At 47.6% G+C, this 21,916-nt stretch overlaps 1 protein-coding gene across 1 annotated transcript in view; it reads right to left on the minus strand.

The window, feature by feature from the left end:
* Window positions 1-4,289: 4,289 nt before the first annotated feature.
* The window catches only part of Cpn1 (carboxypeptidase N subunit 1), a 32,269-nt gene continuing 14,642 nt past the window's right edge, over window positions 4,290-21,916 (minus strand). Inside the window, exons 5-9 of the mRNA XM_028888860.2 lie at window positions 19,558-19,669; window positions 13,369-13,508; window positions 10,895-10,994; window positions 7,345-7,463; window positions 4,290-4,621 (exon numbers count right to left, since the gene is read on the minus strand). Of these exons, the coding sequence (XP_028744693.1) occupies window positions 4,478-4,621; window positions 7,345-7,463; window positions 10,895-10,994; window positions 13,369-13,508; window positions 19,558-19,669 (615 nt within the window). The 3' untranslated portion in view covers window positions 4,290-4,477. The remainder of the gene's footprint in view (window positions 4,622-7,344; window positions 7,464-10,894; window positions 10,995-13,368; window positions 13,509-19,557; window positions 19,670-21,916) is intronic.

Raw genomic sequence — 21,916 nt, forward strand, 5'->3', positions numbered from 1 at the left:
CAGTCTGAGGAAACAGGACCATCTGAGGAATTGGCAAGGTGAGGTAGCTGTGGCTTGTTCTGCTCCTTTGATCTTCCAGCATTCACCCCAATACCTGGCTCCGGTTTTGTTTTTATTAAAAAGACCTTTTAAGATTCGTGCTACAGCTGATTGTTAGAATTCCTAGCCACTTCCCCAGCTACATGACCACACATGTGCTGTCCGGTAGCCAGGCAAGATGCTTAATCATCCTAGGGCCTTATGTCCTATGTAATCTGTGTGCTGTGTGATCATGTAATCTATGTGCATACGTGGCGTAGCTATGTAAGCCCATATGCACATGTGTGGAGGGAACCTATAAAAGCAGGTTCCACCCATTCCTTCCCCCTCTCCCCGCACAGTTATCCCATAGGCCCATGCACACCCCTTCTGTTCCCTTCCCTTAATAAAGTCTTAGAGTGGGTTTTGTTGTGGCTTTTCTCCCATGGTAAACAGCACTGCTTAATGAATAACACTGATCCCAGACATCACCATCGCCTCTGGCAGCAGCAGGGACCACAGATACTAACATGGCCTCTCTTTGGAGGACGCTTAATCCAGAAACCAAGCCATCTTCATCTCAGATATCTTGTTGCTCATAGTCAGGGTGACCATGCAGTTGGGTAGCACCCTTAGACGCAGCACCTGCAAGAGCTCCAGGCTGCTGTACATCACCCCGCCCTTTGTGCTGGCCACCCTGCAGCAGCAGCTGAGGCCAGGCTTACAGGCTGAGCGGCGGGACCGTGGGCACCTGGGTGAGGTGAGCAGGGGGTGGCCCAAGCCCCCCAGCAGCCCAAGGACTGGCTCCTTTGTTTGCTGAGGAGCTCCCAACCACACCACAGAGACTCGAGTTCTGATTCTCTCTGCTGAGCGCCACTCCTTTCGGCTATCTTTTTCTGCAGTTCCATGACATCACTTTTTAAAAGCATCTTCCCGTAAGACCTCCTTTCTTTGGTTGTCCCAGAGACACTGTGTGCTCTGCAGGATCATCCTCCGCTGCCGAGTCTCCTCCGTGTGTCTCTCAGGCTCCTTGGAGCCGCCGTACAGCCTCAAGGGTGTGCTTCTGCCATCTTTCGGTTTATCTGTTTGCTTGTTTTTTGTTTTTGTTTTAAATGGTCAACAGCAAATAAAGGCCAGAGCTACAATCAAAACTTAGGTCTGTCAGAGTTCTAAACCCATGGCATTCACTATGATGTCTTTCAGCAACAGGAGACACCAGCCACTGAGGCTACCGTTTTATATGGAAGATTTCCTCTTAAAAACTCGTTATAAAAGAGAAAGGTGTGGGGGGCCCAAATCAGCTTGAACACACAGCTGCCATGACAGGCTTGGAGGCCCAGACACAGCTTCTGTGACAGGCTTACTGGCAGGCAACACCCAGACCCAGGAAAAGCCACATAAGCTGACCCCACCCAGGGAGGCCTACATCTAAGGGAAACTACTTGGTATCCCAAACATTCCAACCACTAGATAAGGTGGCCAGATGTCCTTGAGTCTAGCACACACCTATTTATGTTTTACAGATACCCCTAGACAAATGTCAGCCAATTAGGGTCCTGAATCCTGGAAATCCCCTCACCCCAACCTCTGCTATGATAAAAACTCTACCCCGCCTGAGCTCAGGGCTCTCTGCTCTCACCACTGTGTGGGACAGAGACCAAGCTTGAAAATAAAGGCTCTTTGCTTTTACATTTGGGATTTGGTCTCCGTGGTGGTCTTTTGGGGGCCCCAGTGATATGGGCATAACAAAAGGTATTGCCAGGTGGTAGTGGCATATTTTAATCCCAGCACTCAGGAGGCAGAGATAGGTGGATCTCTGTGTTCAAGGCCAGCTGGGTCTACAGAGAGAGAGTTCCAGGACAGCCAGGGAAAACACAGAGAAACACAGGAAAAAAGAAAGGTATGAGTAAGGAAAATTCTAGGTCAAAGCCAGCAGACCTTCTTTCTTGTGTCAGCTCTATCCATTCCTACCCTCATGACTTCACATCAGTGTTTCTCTGTTATAACATAATCCCTGAAGCTGGATAACTTACAAAGTAAAGAGGTTTATCTGACTTACGATTCCAGTGGCCGAGAGTCTTACAGGCACCTGCATCCTGGCAAAGGCCTTATGCCTGCTCCCCTCATGGAGAAGTGGAAAGGAATCAATCAGAAGCAGAAGGGGCTAATGGATGGTGTGGCTTTGCTTGGAAACAACCCACTCAAGCCCGTTGCTCCGGGAGATCAGCACTGATTTATTTGAAGGGCAGGAGTTCATGACCTAATTATCTCATACTGGGCCCCACCCCTTACAGTTTCCATCGCCCCCGTGCCACCCCACCCCACCCTCCTGGGGACCAAGCTTGCTGTGCATGAACCTGTAGGGACATACATTCAACTGTATACAAACCACGATTTTTCTTCAGGATATGTGGAGTTTTTGTGCCATGGCCAGAGCCCAGGCATTCTGTATAACGTTGTGGTTTAATCTCACATTTGCACTTGAGTGGGGTGTACTTAGGACAGGCCTTAGGGCCGGGGTGAAGTGCTACAACAGCTTTAGTGTTTCAGCCTCAGGGTGGCAGGTGAAGAGATCTGAGTGAGGAGACTGTAAGTCTCTGGGAACATAGGGACGTCACAAGGAGCTGATGAGAAGTGCTCTCAGCTTGCAAGTGTCTCTGCCACTGCCCCTCCAGGGCTGAGGCCATCTTCCCAGCTGGCTCCCTGCAGGCTCCTGTCTGCTGGCTCTTCAAGCAGCAACCCCGGCTATCACTCGACTTCAGCCCAGCCTTTGGAAGGACCCTTCAGTGGCTCCTGTGTCTTCTGGGGATAAAGGCCAAATGACCCTGTGTAATGGTCCCTCCCAGACACCCAGCCTAGTCTCTCAGCATCTCATGAAGGGTTCCTTGCAGTCCTCCCTTAGAGGGCCCGGGACCTTCGAAGAAGCTCCAGGCATCCGCACTTATCACCTTCTCAGACTAACCATACTCCTCCACTTCTTCACACTCTGCTCTGTCTGACTTCAGTATACCTCATCTCAGGCTTCTCCATTGCTGGGACAGACTCTTCTCATGGGCTCCCCAGGCCCACCCCAGATTTATGGGGTCAGAGTAATTATGACAATGTATTGTGATGTTCCTGGGTCTTCCAAGCTACTTTGCCACACTGAGGCCATGGGCCATGCTTTCTTCCTCTTTGTATTCTCTGCATCCTTTGTGAGCAAGGACTCAGTAAAGATCCTTAGTATGAAGGGAGGAAGGAAAGTCGGGGGCAGTGCCAGCAAGCACCCTGTGACCCCATTTGTAAAAGTCAGTTCTGCCCAATGACTTAGTATTGGGGACCCTCAAGACAGAGTGATATTCAGACAGCCTAGGAAAATGTGGCATACACAACAAATGAAGGCATCATGTGTCATTGAGCTGAGCTGTGCCCTCTCAAAGCTGCGTCATTAGAAGGGACCCAAGGAATTAAGATTGGAAACAGCAAAGAAAGCATTATAACCTTTTTGCCCGAGGAGAGCCGTCTCCCAGAGGGAGAGGATACATCTTCGCCCCTTTTCCTTCTGGTCACAGACTGAGATGGCTCAAACACTGGAGAAAGAGTGTGTTAGTTCACGGGAGAGGGCACGTCTTCACAGCTGCTGCTGTGTGTGAGGCTATGCCCCAAGAGGAGAGAGGGGAATAGCTCATCCATAGGAAAAGGCTGGAGCAGCTGTGGAAACTCGGGCTGATCCCCAACACCCAGCATTGGGGACAGAGGACTTAGGACACCAGACCGGTGAGGGTTCATCAGCTTGTATGCTAGTAGGCATGAGATGGAAGACGATATAATGTCCTCAGAAACATCTAGTTTCCTCAGTAATGCCTTCAGGACCGGTGGGTTCAGCTGGACTCAGCAAAGCCCGGAGCATTGCCCTGAAGGACATGCTGCGAACACGTGCCAGACCACAGGCATGCTATGTCTCCTTCATACCCAGAAAACATTACAAAAGGTGTAAATTGTTGGCAGTGCCCCCAGGTGAGGGGCAGGGAACAGGACCCTGTGGATCACATCCTTTCCTCACGAGGAAAGCACTGGCTGTTGTGGAACCGGTCCCAGGCAATTCTGGTCCCCTCAGCACTACAGTCATTTTGATAGTTTCATTAGCACCAAGCTGTCACCAGCTCCATGCTAGACTCTGGAGACAGAACAACCAGCTGGAACCTGTCCCAGCATGCAGCTGGGACCCGAACCAGACTCCCAGGAAGAAGGTCTCCAGAACCCTGCTGGAGGCATGTACAGTGGGGCACCAGTTTCCAGAAGGTTCTGACTCCTTTAATGCTGGCCTAGAGAAGGCTTGCTCCAGGACAGACAGAAACACTCAGAACTCTTCTGTATGTGCCTGTGTCTGAATATGTCCCAGATAATAAAAGAAAAATGTCGCCACCGGATTCAAGAGCAGGAACCCGGCCTTGCTGTGTGTGGCCCTGGGTGCTGGGCTTCAGGCAGGGCCGCGATGCCGCTTTCCTGCCAGATCTTTCTTTCTGGATGTCCGGGGCTGCTTTGGCCTGCTTCCTTGTCCTCGGCCAGGAGCTTTCGGCACAGGGTACACCTGAGACGTGCTTCGACTGAGTTGGAAGTTCACCTGCAAGGGCGAGGCAGAAGCTGAGTGCCTGTTTGGACTGTCCCCGTCACACCAGGTTCTAAGGGTAGGGTACTCCAGACTCGGCAATTATCTCCCAAAAGAGCGGTACAGAATCAACCACTAATGACATTAAGTGTGTGGCTGGATGGACTAAATATTAGCAAAAAATCCTATTCTCACCTCCAATCACGCTTTTGCTTACACCCTGCTTAGGGCAAGAGTGATGAGCGGAGGGGTCTCCATCTCTATTTCCCTCCTAGTGGCTGTGTGAGTCGCCAGTACCATGCCCATACCTGCCGATGAGCGTCTCAACCTCCTGCCGCACTGCACCGCTTGGCAACCGGGGTCGGAGAGGTAACAGACATTGCATGGCTAGATTCTTTTTTCTTTCTGAGATAGGGTCTCACTATGTAGCCCCAGCTACTTAGAACTTGCTCTGTAGCCCAGGCTGGCCTTGAAATCACAGAGATCCACCTGCCTCTGTCTCCAGAGTGCTAGGATGAGAAGGTGTGGCCACCACATCCTCAGTGTGATGGAAGGGCTGTGTACAGCTGCCCTCTAGCCATGGGACACAAATGGGAAGATGCTGTGGACTGGGCGTTTGGGTGTGGGGCACCGGTGTGGGGCACTGGTGTGGGGCACTGGTGTGGCTGCAGAGCCATCACGGCAGCAGAAGAGGGGGCGACACATGTCCTAACTACACCCCCCGAAACCCCTTCCTGTAACAGGTTCCACTACTGAAGCAGCGGGGAGTTAAAACCGCGCCCTGAGTTTCCTGCCTCTTCCATAAAAATCCATAGCCAGATTTTCTGCTGGCTCTGTAAAAGGGGAGGGGAGTCGGAGCCAACTCAATGAGACCATTTCCTACTTTCCCTTTAGTAAACACATAAACCCTGGAAAGGAAGAGAGGAGACCTCAGGCAACAGGGGAGGAAAGGCAGAGCAAAGAGAAAGGCTCCAGCATCGGCTGCAGCAGGGGGGTGGGGACAGCCGGGATTGCTGGGCCCTGGGAGAGGTTTTAATCCTCTTAATTGTAAGATGAAAACCCTTGAGGAAACATCCTTTTTTCTTTCCTCAGGAAAGCGGCTAACGGCTCTAAAATTAAAATGGAAGCCAAGCAAAGGGCAGTGCAGTCAATGAAGAGAGGTGGCTGCTGCTGCCTCTGAATATCACATCCAAACGGCAGACTGTGCCTCCGGGTTAGACTTGACACAAGGGATGGGTATGCTAGTTTATTTAAAGGCTATGGAGGGTGGGAGGGAGAGCAAACTCCTTCAAAACAGGCGTAACTCAAGAGGCTGTGGAGCTGTTTACATTTGGCAGTGAGCAGGCTTGCCTACATCGCATGGTTTATGGATGCGGCTGCTGCTGGGCATTTGATTTTAGGGTGAAATGGGGAAGAAAGGGGCTGGCTGGCTGGGAAACAGGGTTCTCCGTGATGGGGTTGCTGTCTTCTCTTCCTGTCTGTCAGTAGAAAGCATGTGCCATACAAGTGTGAAGACCCAAGTTTGAATCCCCACAAGCCACTTAAAGGAAGACACAACAGTGTGTGTGTGTGTGTGTGTGTGTGTGTGTGTGTGTGTGTGTGTGTGTGTGTGTTTCTGTAGTCCCAGTGACTGCAGCAAGACTGAAGGCAGAGATGGAGCATCCCTGGCAGCTCCTGGGCTAGCCAGCCTGGAGCACACACATTGTGCAGCAGACAATGAAGAGACCCTGCCTCAAATAAGGTGGCAGGCAAGGACCGACACTTGAGATTGTCCCTAGACCTCCATACAAGTGCCATGACACGTCCATACCCTAGCCTCCCAACACATGCTCATACATTCATATACACCACACACACACACACACACACACAGAGAGAGAGAGAGAGAGAGAGAGAGAGAGAGAGAGAGAGAGAGAGAGAGAGAGAATATGTAGGAGGTGTTTGAGGGGGCGGTGATCTGTAAGTTTCAGAGGAATTTTTAGAAGACCCGAAGCTCTCTTTGCTCTGTTGACTTACGGGGTTCTGCACACAGGCAGGGAGCACAGTGTGAGTCCCTGTGACTCATTAGGAGGTGAATCCCACCCCCACCATCCACCCACTGTGTGATACTGAACAGTTACTTACAGGTAGCTGTGAAGGTTAAAATGGGTAATTGTGGGAAGCTCTCCTACAGTATCTGATGCCCAGCAGCTACTCAAAAGGTACTGAGGACGGCATTCAAAAATAGGAGCTGCTTGAGTGCATGGAGGGCTGACAGCACTCCCTTTATGCTCTGAGGTTCTGACATAACATGATCTACAGTGAAGAGTTCCAGGCTGTAAGTCAATGCTTCTTCGCTTCTCATCCTCTCTATAAGGAGAGCATCAGAGGGGGCTGGTCCTCGGTGGCTGCAATGGGAAGTGAGCCTGAGACCACAGGGCACAGACGGCTTGCAGATCGCCACCTAGTGGTGGTCGCTGTTCATGGTCTTGAAGAATGCAACCAGCGCAGCCTGGGGAATCTGCAGGGCCCCAGCGCTTACAAACTAGCCTTGTTGTGCACCTCTGTGGACGTGTGCTTTGTCTTTGCAATCCGTGAGGAGGAAGTGTTAGCACTAATGTACAAAGGAAGAAGCAGGATGAGAGAAGCAGGCTGTATCAAAGAGACGAATCAGGAAAGGTCAAGGGGAACCCAGCAACGGGGCTGTTTAAGACGCTGCGTGACATTTACGGAGCAGGTTAAGGCTCGGCCAGACTCACCAGTGTTGGTCCTGCAGGCCCCACAGTCACAGTCACTGTTTTTGGGTCATACCCTGGTGCCTTGGCGGTGACAGTATAAATCCCCGGAAGCAGCAGACGAAAGTAATCCCCGTATTCACCTAGACGTCAGAAGGATGTAACTCAGCCAGCTGACTTCAAACCTACTTCATACAGAACCTGGCTATGAAAGTGATCTGGGGGTTTGAGCTGACCACAAGCCTGTTTTTGGTTTTGGTTTTTGTTCTCCCTCACAGCATGATGAAAAACCCATAAACAGCTAAACCATTCAGAAGTAAGATCTTCCACAGGGGTCACTCCTGGGAAGGTTTCATTGTGCTCTGCCTCAAACTACAGTCTGTTACAGATCCCGGGTCTAAGACAGACTCATGTCCAGTAAAAAGTCGCTAGGGAAGAGAGAAGGTGGATCTGTCTGTTACTATTTTGCCTGATAAGAAAACTTTGAGCCCTGTGACATGTGAAAAGCCACTGCAATGAAACAACTTCCGTTTGAAGAAACCGTACCCCAAGTCTAACATTACATGGAGGCAGACTTCACCAGAGAGAAGCAGAAGCTACCGTGGTAAAAAGCTGTCGAAGAAAGAAACGGACTGCGTGTACAGCTGTGGGTACCTGGGAAGTTGAACGGAGGCCCTGGACGAGCTACCTAGCTGAACACTGCATACTCTGTACTAACAATCCTGGGGATCCGGGTTGGACAACCAACACCCGGGAATGTTACACATGTGAGAATCGGACTAAATGATCACTAACGGTCTGGCTTGAAAATCTTGCTTTTCTCTTCTCCCCCCACCTCCCACCTCCTCTCTGTTTTGAGACAACAGGGTCTCATGTGACCCAGGCTAGCATCAAAGTCACTATGCAGTCTGGCCTCAAATTTATGATCTTCCTACCTCAGCCTTCTGAGTGTTGGCATTACAGGGGTGTGCCACCATGCTGGCCAGAGAATATTATTTTTAACATATTTTTAAAAAGACAGGGTCTTATATAGCCCCAAACTTGCTATATTGCCTGAGGATGGCCTCAAATGTATGAACTTTCTGCCTCAACCTCCCCAGTTTAGGGATCACAGTGTGCATTACCATGCCTGATTTGTGTAGTGCTGGATCTCATGCATTCCAGTCTGGTCCTTACTTCGCGATGTAGCCAAGGATGACATTGAGTGCTCCCGAATGCTAGGATTACAGGCGTGTGCCCCTATGACTAGCTCATTCAGTGCTGGGATTGGACCCAGAGCTTCTTGCACGTTAGGCAAGTACTTTACCAAGCTACACCCCAGCCCTGTAATTTACTTTAAAATACTTTAGCAATTCAGCGTGTTATTATGCACATGTTGGACAGTTTAGATTATATCCTGAAACTGTTATTATCTTAACTGGGTGCTCACACTCGGGGTAATTAGCAATTGTGTTACAAAAGCTCCATTCTAGATGTTTCTTCAAAGAGGCTGTCTTCACCTGTAACCAACAACAGGTGCCCTGCCAGGCAGCCCATCAATGTCACTAAGGAGAGGAGTGACATCTATTTTGCATAATGGATATTGAACACAGGGCCTATCCATGGTAACCATTCTTAGGGACTCTGATGTTTTAGAGACCTTCCCATCCTTGCTTAAAGGGGTGAAAACCAAGCCCAGAAGCATATGCTCTTGGGGAAGGTGCTGAGGTCCAAGCTCTGCGCTGGGCTGGAAGATTCCCGATTGTCGGCCAGACGGGGGTGACACAATTCTTTTAGAACATTGGCTTTTCCTTAAACAAGCCTGCCACTGAAGAGGCTCTGAGACTACCTTCAGGGACATGAAGCACAGATTTCATCCAGCCTGGACAGACAGCCAAGAGCTATGAGATGCCTGCTTGGTAGCAAACAAGGTTGTTTTGGGAAGTAAGTAGCTACGACATCCATGAAAAGCCAACACATAGAAACTCCTACGAGTGGTGAGCAGTTGACTGCGGGGGGGGGGGACGACTTTGCAACACTACTCTTCCATGAGATGACTCTGTTACCTGTCGGCGTTCACTGTCCCTTGACAGAGTCTAGAATCACCCAGGATGGGCTTCTGCATGCCTGTGAGGAATTACCTTGACTGTGTTGACTGGGGTGAGACCGCTCACCCACTGTGGGTAGCACATTCCCTGGCTGGGATCCTGGGCTGTGCAAGTGAAGAAGAGGGGCTGAGTCCTAGCGTGTACACACTCATCAATCTGTTTCCTGATTATTGATGTGAGTTGGCCAGATGCTCCAAGCTCCTTCCACCTCGACCCCTGACTATGATGGACTAGACCCTGGAAGTATGAGCCAGAACAAGCCCTTTCTCCTCTAAGTTGCTTTTTATTTTCAGAGTACTTTATCATAGCAAAAGCAAAAGAAACCAAGACTGTACCCTTCCAGCAGGTTCTAGGTAATTCCAAGATTCTCCTCTACTGCTGACCTTGCCTCAAATCAAGTCTATAGGAGGAATCTTGTTGTGGAATATTATTTTAAGGTGTGTTACATTTGTTTATGCTGTGGAACATTGCTTTAATGATGCAAAGATATGTTGCATTCTTTATGTTGCGTTTGTTTAACTCTGTGAGGCTGTGTTACTGTGCCTGTCTAAAACACCTGATTGGTCTAATAAAGAGCTGAATGGCCAATAGCAAGGCAGGAGAGAGAAACAGATGGGGCTGGCAGACAGAAAGAATAAATAGAATAAGAAGAACATTAGAGGAAGGAGGAGCAAGAAGAGAGATCAAGGATCAAGAGAAGGAGGACGCAAGGGGCCAGCCACCCTGCTACACAACCAGCAATGGAGAAAGAAAGGAAGGAAGGAGGGAGGGAGGGAGGGAGAGAGGGAAGGAGGAAGGAAGAAAGAAAGAATGAAAGAAAGAGAGAGAGAAAAGAAAGAAAGAAAGAAAGAAAGAAAGAAAGAAAGAAAGAAAGAAAAAAGAAAGAGAGAGAAAAAGAAATAGAAAAAGGTGAAAGCCCAGAGGCAAAAGTAGACGGGCTAACTTAGGTTAAGAAAAGCTGGCAAGAAACAAGCCAAGCTAAGGCCAGACATTTATAAGTAAGAATGTATTCATTTGGAAGCTGGGTAGTGCCCCCCACCTAAAGAGGCAAAGAGTGAAACAACCAACTACAGAATCTATCAGCTTTTCTTGAATGGACATGTGGGAAATGCCTGACACAGAGGGGAGACTAAACATGAGCGTTACCGTCCTTCTCGGTCCTATTCCACGCCATCATTATTAATTAATATCGCCAAGCCCAGAAATACTTCCAATAAGACTATCTCCACAGTGGTACCTGGGCTCTGAGTAGGAGCTCCATCTGCATCAATGCTCCGTGCTCTCAGAGCCTGCTCACTCCAGAAGTGAAAGAATTTCCTCATCAACATCTGGCTGCTTGATGCCATGCTTCCTTTTTGCCCCCATATCCGGCACCTTTCCTTCCTCTGGTTCCTCACCCCCAGCGTCCTTGATGGCCGGTCACTCTGGCTTCCAAATGGTCCCCAGTTCTACTGGAGACAAGGAGCAGAAACTCCCTTCCTGCCTACCTGAAGTGACATCGTGATTGATCCCAGTGACAGAAATGACAGCCCCTGTGAGGTTGTTAGAGTTCTCATCAAGCACCATTCCCTTGATGCCCTGGTGAACCTGCAGGAGACAGTGGCCGACAGCAAGTTAGAATCACAGAACAGCTGCGCAGTGGGAGAACTCTGGCCCTTCTCATGGGTCCGCACCGAACGTCTTCACTAACAACCATGGCAGCTGCCTGCAAAGCTGTACTTCACCGCTCTCCCAAACCCCAATTCCCTTCTCAGTAGTTGGGGTGACCCTGCTACAGACTCAGTCAAATCATACTGCCTTTCTTCTCAAAGCCCAACTCAGCAAGGCCTTAGGCTCCTGGGCTGGTCCGTAAGGCTGCATGCAGTCCCCAAGAGCAGCCCAGCCTCCACAGCTACCCTCTGCCTGGTTCCAAAGATCTGCTTCCACTCCAGCTGCGCGTCTCCTCTAATCTTTTTAAAATTCTTATTAATTTCATGTGTTTGGGTAGTTTGCCTGCATGTGTGTGTGCATACCATGTGCATGTCTGGTGTGCAAAGAGGGCCTCAGATTCCCTGGGACTAGAGTCACCAATGATTGTGAGCCACCATGAGGGTGTTGGGAGTCAAACCCAGGTCTTCTGAAAGAGCAGCCAGTACTCTCAACTGCCAAGCCATCTCTCCGGTTCCTCCTGATCTAATCTTGAATTTTGCTTAAATTAAAGAATTTTAAATTGGGATAGAGGCTGTCGAGATGGTCTAGTGGATAAAGGCGTGCGCTGCCGAGCCTGGCAACCTGAGTCTGATCCCGGGACCCAAATGGTGGAAGGAGAGAACAGACTCCCTCCTACAAGTTGTCTTCTGATCTCCAAACACCACGGCATGGATGCATGGAAGCACCTATACCTACACACACACACACACACACACACACACACACACGCACACACGCACGCACGCACGCACGCATGCACGCACGCACGCACGCACGCTTTAAATTGTGATAAAAATACTCATACTGTAAATTGTACAGTCCAGTTTATCAGATACATTTGTAATGTGTGCCCAGCATAATGACTCATTTCTAGAACTCTCTTCATGTGATGGCACTGAAACTGCTCTCCTTAAGTAGTAACTCCCCATCACTCACTTCTGGGTTTTGAAAACCCACCAATCCCTGGGCTTGCTCCAAGCTCAGGACTTGAGATCCCACCAATCCCCACCCTGGAAATCTCCACCCCCCAAGAAACCCTGTACAAGTCTGCCTTTCAGTTCCCTGCTGCTTCTCGCCTGAGCAGAGGCGGCCACCCCCTTGGATCTTTCCCAATAAATCTCTTCTGTGAGGTGTGACTTTGTGGTATTCCTTGGCTCCCAAATGCCAGGAGGCCTTTCCCCTCAGAGCTGCAACACTCACACCTCCCACTCTCTACCCCACCTTCTGCTCCTGCAGCCCCAGCCATCACTCTGCATTCTGTCTCTAAGATTTTAAGAACTCTATCTAAACAAATGGAGTCACATAATATATGTCTATTTGTAACTGGCTTATTTCACTTAGCGTAATGTCCTCAAGGTAGTGTCAGAGTGTACTTTGTTTTGAAGGCTGAATAATATTTCTTCTTCCTTCCTTCCTTCCTTCCTTCCTTCCTTCCTTCCTCCCTCCCTCCCTCCCTCCCTCTTTCCTTCCTTCCTTCCTTCCTGTGTATCTGATTCCACTTCTTTGGGATAGAACAGTGCTGAATAATATGATAATTTTCTTTTAATTGTTTCTTTTGCAGATTTGGAGACCCACGTTTGAGTCTCTCTCATGCTGAGCAAGTACTTTATTATCGAGCTAAACTTCAGGCTGATCTTTAATGTTTTGGAGGTGCTGTCCCATTGTTTCCCACAGAAATGATGCCACTTCTCATTCCCAGCAACAGAGCTCATGGAGTCCAGTTTCTCCCCCTCCTCCTAAGCCTGGTCATTCCTGGTTTTGGCAGATGGTGATGCCGGGCATGCTTTCAGATGTGCAGCTTGGCTTTTTTTCATGTATCTATTTTGGAGGGCCCTGCCCCTGCTCTAGACACCTGGCACACCTGCTCTAGATACCTGGAACCCTGCTATAGACACCTGGCCTGACTGCGCCCCTGCTCTAGACAACTGGCCTGACTATGGCCCTCTGATCTTTGGACTCCTTATTTAAGAATCACTGTCACCATAAGGCTTTTTTCACAGCATTTCTCTTTTTAACACTTTACAGAGTTTACTTTCTTATTTTGTTTATTGTCTGTCCTGGTTAGAATGGCAGTTCCATATAGACAGAGATATGCTTGTTTACCCAGAGTCCTCAGCTTATAGTTAAATGTTTGACAGACAGTGATGCTCCAGGACACTGTAGGGGAAAAATCCCACAAGTAGAGCATTTGTTGCACTGAGTCAGAGCCAGGGCCAGGCCTGAGCCCACGGGAACCCCAGCCGCCACCGGAAGCTCCTCTCCTGCGCCCTACCTGTTCCAAGAACTGGATCAGGGCTTCCTGGTTACCCAGCCACTCCCGCTGCAGCTCCTCTTGGGGGGGAAACTTGTTGCAGCTCAGCTCTAGTGTGATCTCGAAGCAGTTGGTGTGGAGATAATTGAAGTCTTGCATTCCTAGGAAAAGAGGCAGTGACAGGTCTTCGTGTTGGGCACCCACCATTACCCCACCCCATCTTTCTCTTTGTCACAATTTCTCCACTACATCCTCATCACCTTCTCTTCTACCTCCTGACATCTGTTAACTTTTATCTACACATGGCTGTCCCCCAGTCTCAGGTGTGTCCCTTTCTCTCTCTCCAGTTTTCTTTGTGCTCATATCATCACCCGCATCCTTTATGCTCTGCTGCCAGCCACAGGAAAATGTAATGGAATCCAGCTACTATCACAAAAGCTACTACTAGGAAAGGTCAAGGACTTTTCTGAAGGTCAAGCCATGGCTTAGGAAGTCTTGGTGATATTTTACCATATATATATGATGATTCCTGCAATGATTTCCTTTAGGCTATGTATGCTTCCAAGAACTCATAACAGTGTATTTTATCTGAAATACCTATCAAACATCTAAGGCCAAACAATCTCCTGAATTAAGGCAAATTAAGCTCAGACCCTCCTTTTTTATATACCTTAGTGGTATTTATACTAACATTATAGACTCCTAACATTTACCTAACCACCTCTAGGAATGTAGTTCAAGGACACAAATTCCATTTTTCTGATATATTAACTGATTTTAGCTCTTAGTTGACCTCCTCCTTTACCACTCCCCTTTTGGGTTGTAAAAGAAAGCCTGATGGTCACTGCCTGAGGAAGACTCTTATCTGACTTTATGACCCTGTAAGAATTCAAGCCTGGTGACCTTGCTTTAGCTAGAGCATTGCTATTGCATGGGTATATAACTGTGAACCTCAGAGACTGAGGAAGGATTTTGAGGATTTTGACTGGAGAACTAGATGGAGAACTAGAACAATGAGATGGAAGATGAGGAAGAGCCAGATGGGGAAGAACGAGATGAGAAAGACCAAGAAGGGGCAGAACTAAGATGACAGAATTAAGATAGAACTTAGAGGGGGCAGCAGATAAAGGTAGAGAGAAAGCAGGCAAGAGAGGAGCTAGGCATGAGAACAGAACTGAAGCTGTGTAGACAGAATTTTATCTCAGAGGAATAAAGTAGATGGACAGAGAACTCGGTGTGCTTAGATCCTTTCTATTCGCGCTGTTTGCAGCTTCTCTTCTGGGCCCCTGGGAAGATTATTATGGCTGGACCAAATAATTTTCGAAAATGTTTCTTCCATTTCATGATTTGGTTCCCCTTCCGTGTGTGTGTGTGTGTGTGTGTGTGTGTGTGTGTGTGTGTGTGTACACGCGGGCAAGGTATCAGGTGTCCTGTTCTGTCACTCTCTGCCTTACTCCCTTGAGAGAATGTCTTCCCCTGAACCCAGGGCAAGCTCTTCACCAGCAAGCACAATGACTCTCCTGTCTTCTCTCTCCAAGTCCCAAGGTGATGGGGATTTGAACCCGGGTCCTCATGTCTGTGCAGCAAAGGCTGCTGTTGCTCACTGATCCACCTCTACGGTCCCTGATTTCTCCCTGTCCCTGTCTGCCCACTGAGTGTGCCCAGGTACCGCTTTCAGGAGGATGGCATTTCTCTTTGAGCTGTGGTGTTCTGCAGACTCGAGAGGCAAGAGGAGACGGACGCTTGCTTCCTGTCTCCCACCATAACCAGGTACACAGCCGTAATCTGAACAGTGGACTCATGGAAAAGCGGCAGACACTGTATTTTATCTTTTTTTCTCTATCATATATGGCTTCTTCTGAGTGTTTATATTTTTCACTTAGTAGACTGGATCAATTGTTTCAGTATTTTTTTGGTTATTAGAATGATATTTATATTGCACATTCATTTGGATTAAAATTCATCAGTTCAAAGAGGTCTGTTCTACCAAGAGTCACCAACCAACTCACTGTAACTTCTGATCGTTTTTTACACCTGACGTGCACTCTTAAATTTACATATGAAGTGTCCTGACTCAGTCTGTTGTCTGTTCAGACGCTTCCCAGTCTTCTACGCTCATCAGCCATATCTGCTTGGCAGCATATCTGGAATTTCGGTGACCCTGACCATGGTCCAGATGTATTAACCAAAATAATTACTAACTAACTGAAGAATAGAAGTAAAAAATAATTGTCATGTTATACCTGAAGTAACTACTATGTTCTGCCAAAAGCAGATGTTGCAAGGTTACTTGTCCCTCATCCAACACTGATGCAATTGTAAGTTTTGTCTTTAAAAATGCTGTACACCATTGGAACTTTGGCACCAAAAGACATTGAGGCATGAACTGGCTCTTGGTCACCAGCCAAGATTAAAAGTTTCTTATTCTCTTAATTGGCTTGATCAGCATGGTTGCTTGTATTTTTCTACAAGGAATTATTGCACATATAATCTTAAAATGATATGAAATCACAAAGGACCCACCTCCCCCAAAGCCAAAATAACTGTGGGGGAGAAAAAAAAAATAAAGCTGGAAACCTCACCACACTTCTAAGGTGATTGAGGTGATTTTGATTGAATTACACCAATCAAAACACTAACTAAAAATAAAGTTAGATCCATGTATAATGCCACACACAGAGATGGGTCATGGTAGTTTACACCTGTAATCCCAGCATTCAGGAGGCTGGAAGATGAGGCAGAGGGGATCATAAGTTCCAGGTCAGCCTGGGCTACATAGCAAGACTCAAGTATAAAAAAATAAGTGTCCAGCATAGTGATACATCCCTTTAATCTCAACACCTGGGAGGCAGAGGCAGGGGGATCTTTGTGGGTTTAAGGCCAGCCTGGTCTACAGAGTAAGTTCCAGGCCAGCCAGGGCCACATAGTGAAGTTTTATCTCAAACGAATAAATGAAAGTCTTATCTCATAAATAAATGAAAGAATGGGTGAATAAGCAAAGACTTCAATAGATACTGGTCTAAAGAGGATGTACAAATAGCTGGTAGGCACATGAAAAAGATATTCAACATCATTAATCTTTAGAGAAATGTAAATCAAGCTTCTGTATGATGCCAGCTTGCACCCATGAGCTGACTACTACAGAAAGATGAATACAGACAGAAAATAATGAGTGCTAATAAAGGTGTTGAGAAATCGGAGCCTGTGTGCTGTTGATAAGACTATAAAATGGTACAGCTACCACAGAAGAGAATTACCACCCAATCCAACAATTCCAGCTCTAGATAGGGATCCAAGGGCACTGAAATCAAGATCTCGAAGAGATGTTTTGACATACATGCTCATAGCAGCCTTATTCTCAGTAATCATAAGGTAGACAGAACCCATTCCATTGATGGGCAGTGTACAAACAAAATGTGGTGGATGAATGCATTGGGATTCTGCCTTCCGAAGGCAATGCCTTGATGAGCCGTGAGAATGCCATATTAAGTGCAATAAACTAGCCCAGACTCAAAAGACAAACACTGCATGATTCCAATATGAAATATCCAGGTTAGTCAAAATCATAGAGAAGTATGCACTGGGGCAAGATGGGGAGAGTCTAGAGACAGGGCTGGTGCTAAGGGCACAGTTAAAAGTGTGATCAGCAAGCCTGATGTGGCTATAGGTGCGTGCCTATAACCTCTGTCCTCCAGAGCCAGAGACGGGAGGGCTTGATATGAGTTCAAGGCTAGCTGGACCATAGAGTGAATGCTAGGCCAGCCAGGGCTACACAAAGAGAGACTGTCTCAAAATACCAAAGTGGGGAAAGAAGCACGTATCTGTCACTGAATACCTCCATACCTGCACTGGGGCATATGTGCTCACTTTCGTGTACACACACACACACATACACACACACCACAATGCACGAATAAGTAATTTTAAAGGGTTATGATGGAGCCGGGTGGGTGGGATGCTCCTGTAGTCCCAGTTCCTGAGGGGGATGAGGTAGGAGGATCCCTTGAGCCCATGAGTTCAAGATCAGCCTAGGCAACAGTGAGAACTAACCACAGGAAAAAGGATGGTAGGTTCTGTAGTATTTTGTCACAATAAAAACTGAAAAATAAGTATCCACTTAGTTAACTTCCACTTGTTCTTTGGGCTGATGAGAACAAGCTATTATAAAATGAATGCAGAGGGTGGGAGAGATGGCCCAATGGTTAAGAGCACTGGCTGCTCCTCCAGAGGACCCAGGGTAGACTTCCAGCACCCACATGGTGGCTCACAACCGTGTGTAACTCAGTTCTAGGGGATCCAAAACCTTCTGGCCTTCTCGGGCACCAGGCTCTTAAGGGTACACGGACATACCTCCAGGCAAATCACATGTACACATGAAATAAGAAAGAACGGAGGAAGTTGGAGACTGGTGGTCAATTTTGGTTGTCAGCTCTGCTGGACCTGGATTCCACTAAGAGATACGCTGCTGGGCATATCTCCGGGGGTCTTCCAGTCATCTGAAGTGGGAAGGCCCACCCTAAATATATAGGTGACATCCTCTGGCTGAAATCCAGATAAAAGGTGGTTCAAGGGAAAGCTTTGCACGTGGCCTGCTTGCCTTTGCGTCTTGCTGGTGAGCTCATCTACCCTGTTCTGAAGTTCATGTACTCTGTGGCTGCCATCCACCCCGACACTGGAACCCAGCTACAGTGGTCTTACAACATGGGCTAAAGACCATCCGCTCTTTACGCACCCTCTAGGCCTTCAGCACCAGACTGGGGGTGCAAAGGGACCTAGCTTTGTGAGCTGAGCAGGTTCCAGGGCCTCGAATCTTCAGTGTGAAGACAGTCACTGTTGGATTACTCAGACTCTATCCTATAAGTGATCCTAATAAACTCCCCCTTTTAACATACATTCATTCTATGGATTATGTTCCTGTAGAGAACCCTGACTAATCCAGAGACCAATAACCATAACTCCATACATGTTTTCCTACCATGCACTAGAGTCCCCGGGAAGCCTGGGCCATCCAGCTAAACACGGATAACTCTGGGCTTTACTCCCAGGCAAAGGGTCTAACTCCCCAAGGGGTACTGCTGGTGCAGGGTCAGAGACCACGCACTAAGACAATCATTGTGATTGACTAATTAATCAAGTTATTTTTGAGACTGTGCCAGTTTGCTTTAGAGTGGAGATTTCTGAGCAGGCATGGGTCATGCTTTCTCAGAGGACAGGGAAGGTGGAGAAGGAGAGGGGAAAAAAAACAAAACAAGGATGATTTGAAAACACATATCTAACGATTCCAATTTGTGGGATGGGGAGACTGGTTTCCTAATACAAGAAATTAGAATCTAACTGAATCTTCCTGCTTGTGTTCAAGTGGGTTTGGGGCCACACGTCTTAACTTCTCAGTACACAGTGACACCATGGCTTTTCTCCCCTCCACTCTCCCCAGGACCAAACATCAGCTCAACCCATCAATATCCGTGGAGAGAGTATGGGAAAAGATGGATGTGAACAGCCCCCGAGTGAACTCGGCTCCCTGTTCTAGCCTCCTTCCTGTCTTACAGAGGAAGGTTCACAGCACACATTTATCCTGAGCCTGTCCCAGGCAAGGTGCAGGGAAGGGTTGAGGATGGGGCCGGGCGGGGGGTGGGGTGGGGCAGGGTGCACCTGAAGTTGAGCTCCCCGACCTTTGGTTATGAATGGCCAATGCCCACGCAGGTTCCTGCTGTGGGGAGTTGGTAGCTCTGGTGCAGAGCTCTCCTTCTGCTGGCTGAAGCCCATCCTGCGCTGCTTTTGAAAACAGAGCATTTAGAAGCCAGGCGTTTCAAGTGCTTTACTTAAAGCAACAAATCCACGAGGTGAGTGTGTTATCGGGCTTAGCTAGAGATGGGAAAACCAAAGCGCAGAGGGGCCGTGGGATTAGCCTGAAGCCACACGGCTGGTACACAAGCAGGATGAACTCCAAGCCGATTCAGTCTCAGAGACCACACCCTTCACCACTGGGTCTCATTACTTTCTTCCTATGCCCCAGCAGATCAGGGCACAACCCACTAGTTTTACAAGACCACACATGATTCCCCCCTCGGTCTTTTAGGATCACAAATAGGCTATTGAATGCCAGCTTGGGAGTTCTCCATTTCCCCGTGAGGTGCAAAAGTCTATAGTATTCCCTATAGTGAGTCCCTGAGAAGGAGAAAAAACGGCCGCTCCCAGGACTCCGCTTACCCTTGCTGAGAGAGTACCAGGACGCCCCGTTGGTGATACCGTCTGGGAAGTAATCACCGCAGTTCCAACCGTGGTGCATCCATCCGTGTGCATAGGAGTAGACCTTGGCCAGCTGGAGGAAAGACAGGAAATGAATGAGAGAAATCCCATCCCACACAGCGGCGGCTCAGACTCCGAACTAGGGGACACCAAGGGGCAACATGGGGCAACATGACATGTCAAGTGCATTATATGCTTCAGTGCAAGGAAGTGTGACCAGAGATAAAGGAGGAGGTAATGAGGTGGTGGTGGTGATGGTAGGGTGTGTGTGTGTGTGTGTGTGTGTGTGTGTGTGAATGCGTTTATGTAAGCAAGCACACACAATTCGGACTGCAGTTAGGAATTCTGGATTCACTCTTTTTTTTTGTTTTTTTTGTTTTTTTTTTTTTTTCAAGACAGGGTTTCTCTGTGTAGTATTGGTGCCTGTCCTGGATCTCCCTCTGTAGACCAGGCTGACCTTGAACTCACAGAGATCCACCTGGCTCTGCCTTCTAAGTGCTGGGATTAGAGGCGTGCGCCACCACCGCCTGGCCCCTGGAGTAACGCTCGATCTCCTTCTCTCTGTTGGGTTTTTAAAGAGAGTCTCACTCTGTTGTCCAGGCTGGCTTTGAACTCAGTCCTGCCTCACATCCCAGATGTTGTAATTGCTATAGGAGCCCCGTATTCTGGTGTTTCCACTTTCTCGGGGATAAGTCTGTCACGTGCAGAGAAATGGACGAGAACAGATCACACAGAAGGTCCTTTTCAGTCAGGCCATTTTCTAGCTGAATTTAATGAAAGAAACCAAAGAATGAATAAAGTAGAAAACGTGTATTTTGACAGATGAAAGATGCGTGTTGGGAAGAGAGGCACATGCTTAGACTCTATGATCCCTATTATTCTTTAATAATTTTTTTTTATTTTGGGTTTTTTTTGAGACATCTGTTGCACAAATCCTAAATAGTTTAACAATAAAAACCCAGAGCCAGCGCCGGGCGTGGTGGCGCACGCCTTTAATCCCAGCACTTGGGAGGCAGGGGCAGGCGGATCTTTGTGAGTTCGAGGCCAGCCTGGGCTACCAAGTGAGCTCCAGGAAAGGCACAAAGCTACACAGAGAAACCCTGTCTCGAAAAAAACAAAAAAAAAAAAAAAAAAAAAACCCAGAGCCAGATAGTGGGGTAAATGCTGAAGATCAGAGGACACAAGGCACAGCCACTTCTCACCTCACCAACCCCTCAGCCGAAAAGAGAAGATTCTGTCTCCACAAATCCCCTGACTGAATGCCTCTGAGTCCTCATTGGAAAGGCTCTTGAGTTCCTGTCTCCTCACGCCTTACATGCTTTTCTCTGCCCAGCCATTTTACTTCCTGTCTCAACCTTCCTAGTGCTGGGATTAATGGTGTGTGTGCTTCCCAAATACTGGGGTTAAAGGCGTGTGCCACAGCTGCCTGGCTTCTATGTTTAATCTACTGGCTGGCTCTGTCCTCTGATCTTCAGGCAAGCTTTAGTAGAGTACAACAAAATATCACCACAACATCTTTCCTTGGCTGGCCTGGAAATGGCTCTATAGACCAGGCTGGCCTCAAACTCACAGAGATCCACCTGCCTCTGCCTTCTAAGTACTGGAAGTAAAATACTTAGACCACACACCACCATGCCTGGTCATTATTTTTTATAATAGTAGACAAAATATTACTGAAGAAAAATAAATTAATTTACTTCCTTTGCAAAGTAAATTGGGGTCATTCTCTATAACTCATTGATAAATTATAATAAATATTACTAATATTTTATTATCTACAGATATATTCATATTTTATAATTTAGTTAATAAATTTTATTACAAAAGATTATGAACTTAAAAATACATATTATGAATATATAACTCTATATTCATCTTTTTAAAAAAAGATTTATATGTGTGTGTCTGTATGTCTGGTGTGTGTGTGTGTGTGCATGTGAGTGCAGTTGCCCTTGGAGCCCAGAAGGGTCAGATCCCCTGGAAATGGTTTTGAGCTAACAAACATGGATGCTGGGAACAGAACTGGAGTCCTCTATAAAAGTAGCAAGAACTCTTAGCTGCGGATCCATCTCCCTAGCCCCTGTTCTACTGTTTTATATTACTATTTAAATCTTAATTTGCATGGCCTATTTTTCATTAAGATAGACCTATTATCATAAAAGTGTAAGTTAGGTTCTCTCAAAATTCATATTTCATTCCACTAACTCATAGCTTAAGTGTTCTTTTTTATTTTTTTTTATTTTTATTTTTTGGTTTTCGAGACAGGGTTTCTCTGTATCTTTGGAGCCTGTCCTGGATCTCACTCTGTAGACCAGGCTGG

This window comes from Peromyscus leucopus, chromosome 1 (genome assembly GCF_004664715.2).
Source record: "Peromyscus leucopus breed LL Stock chromosome 1, UCI_PerLeu_2.1, whole genome shotgun sequence".
Classification (NCBI taxonomy): Eukaryota; Metazoa; Chordata; class Mammalia; order Rodentia; family Cricetidae; genus Peromyscus; species Peromyscus leucopus.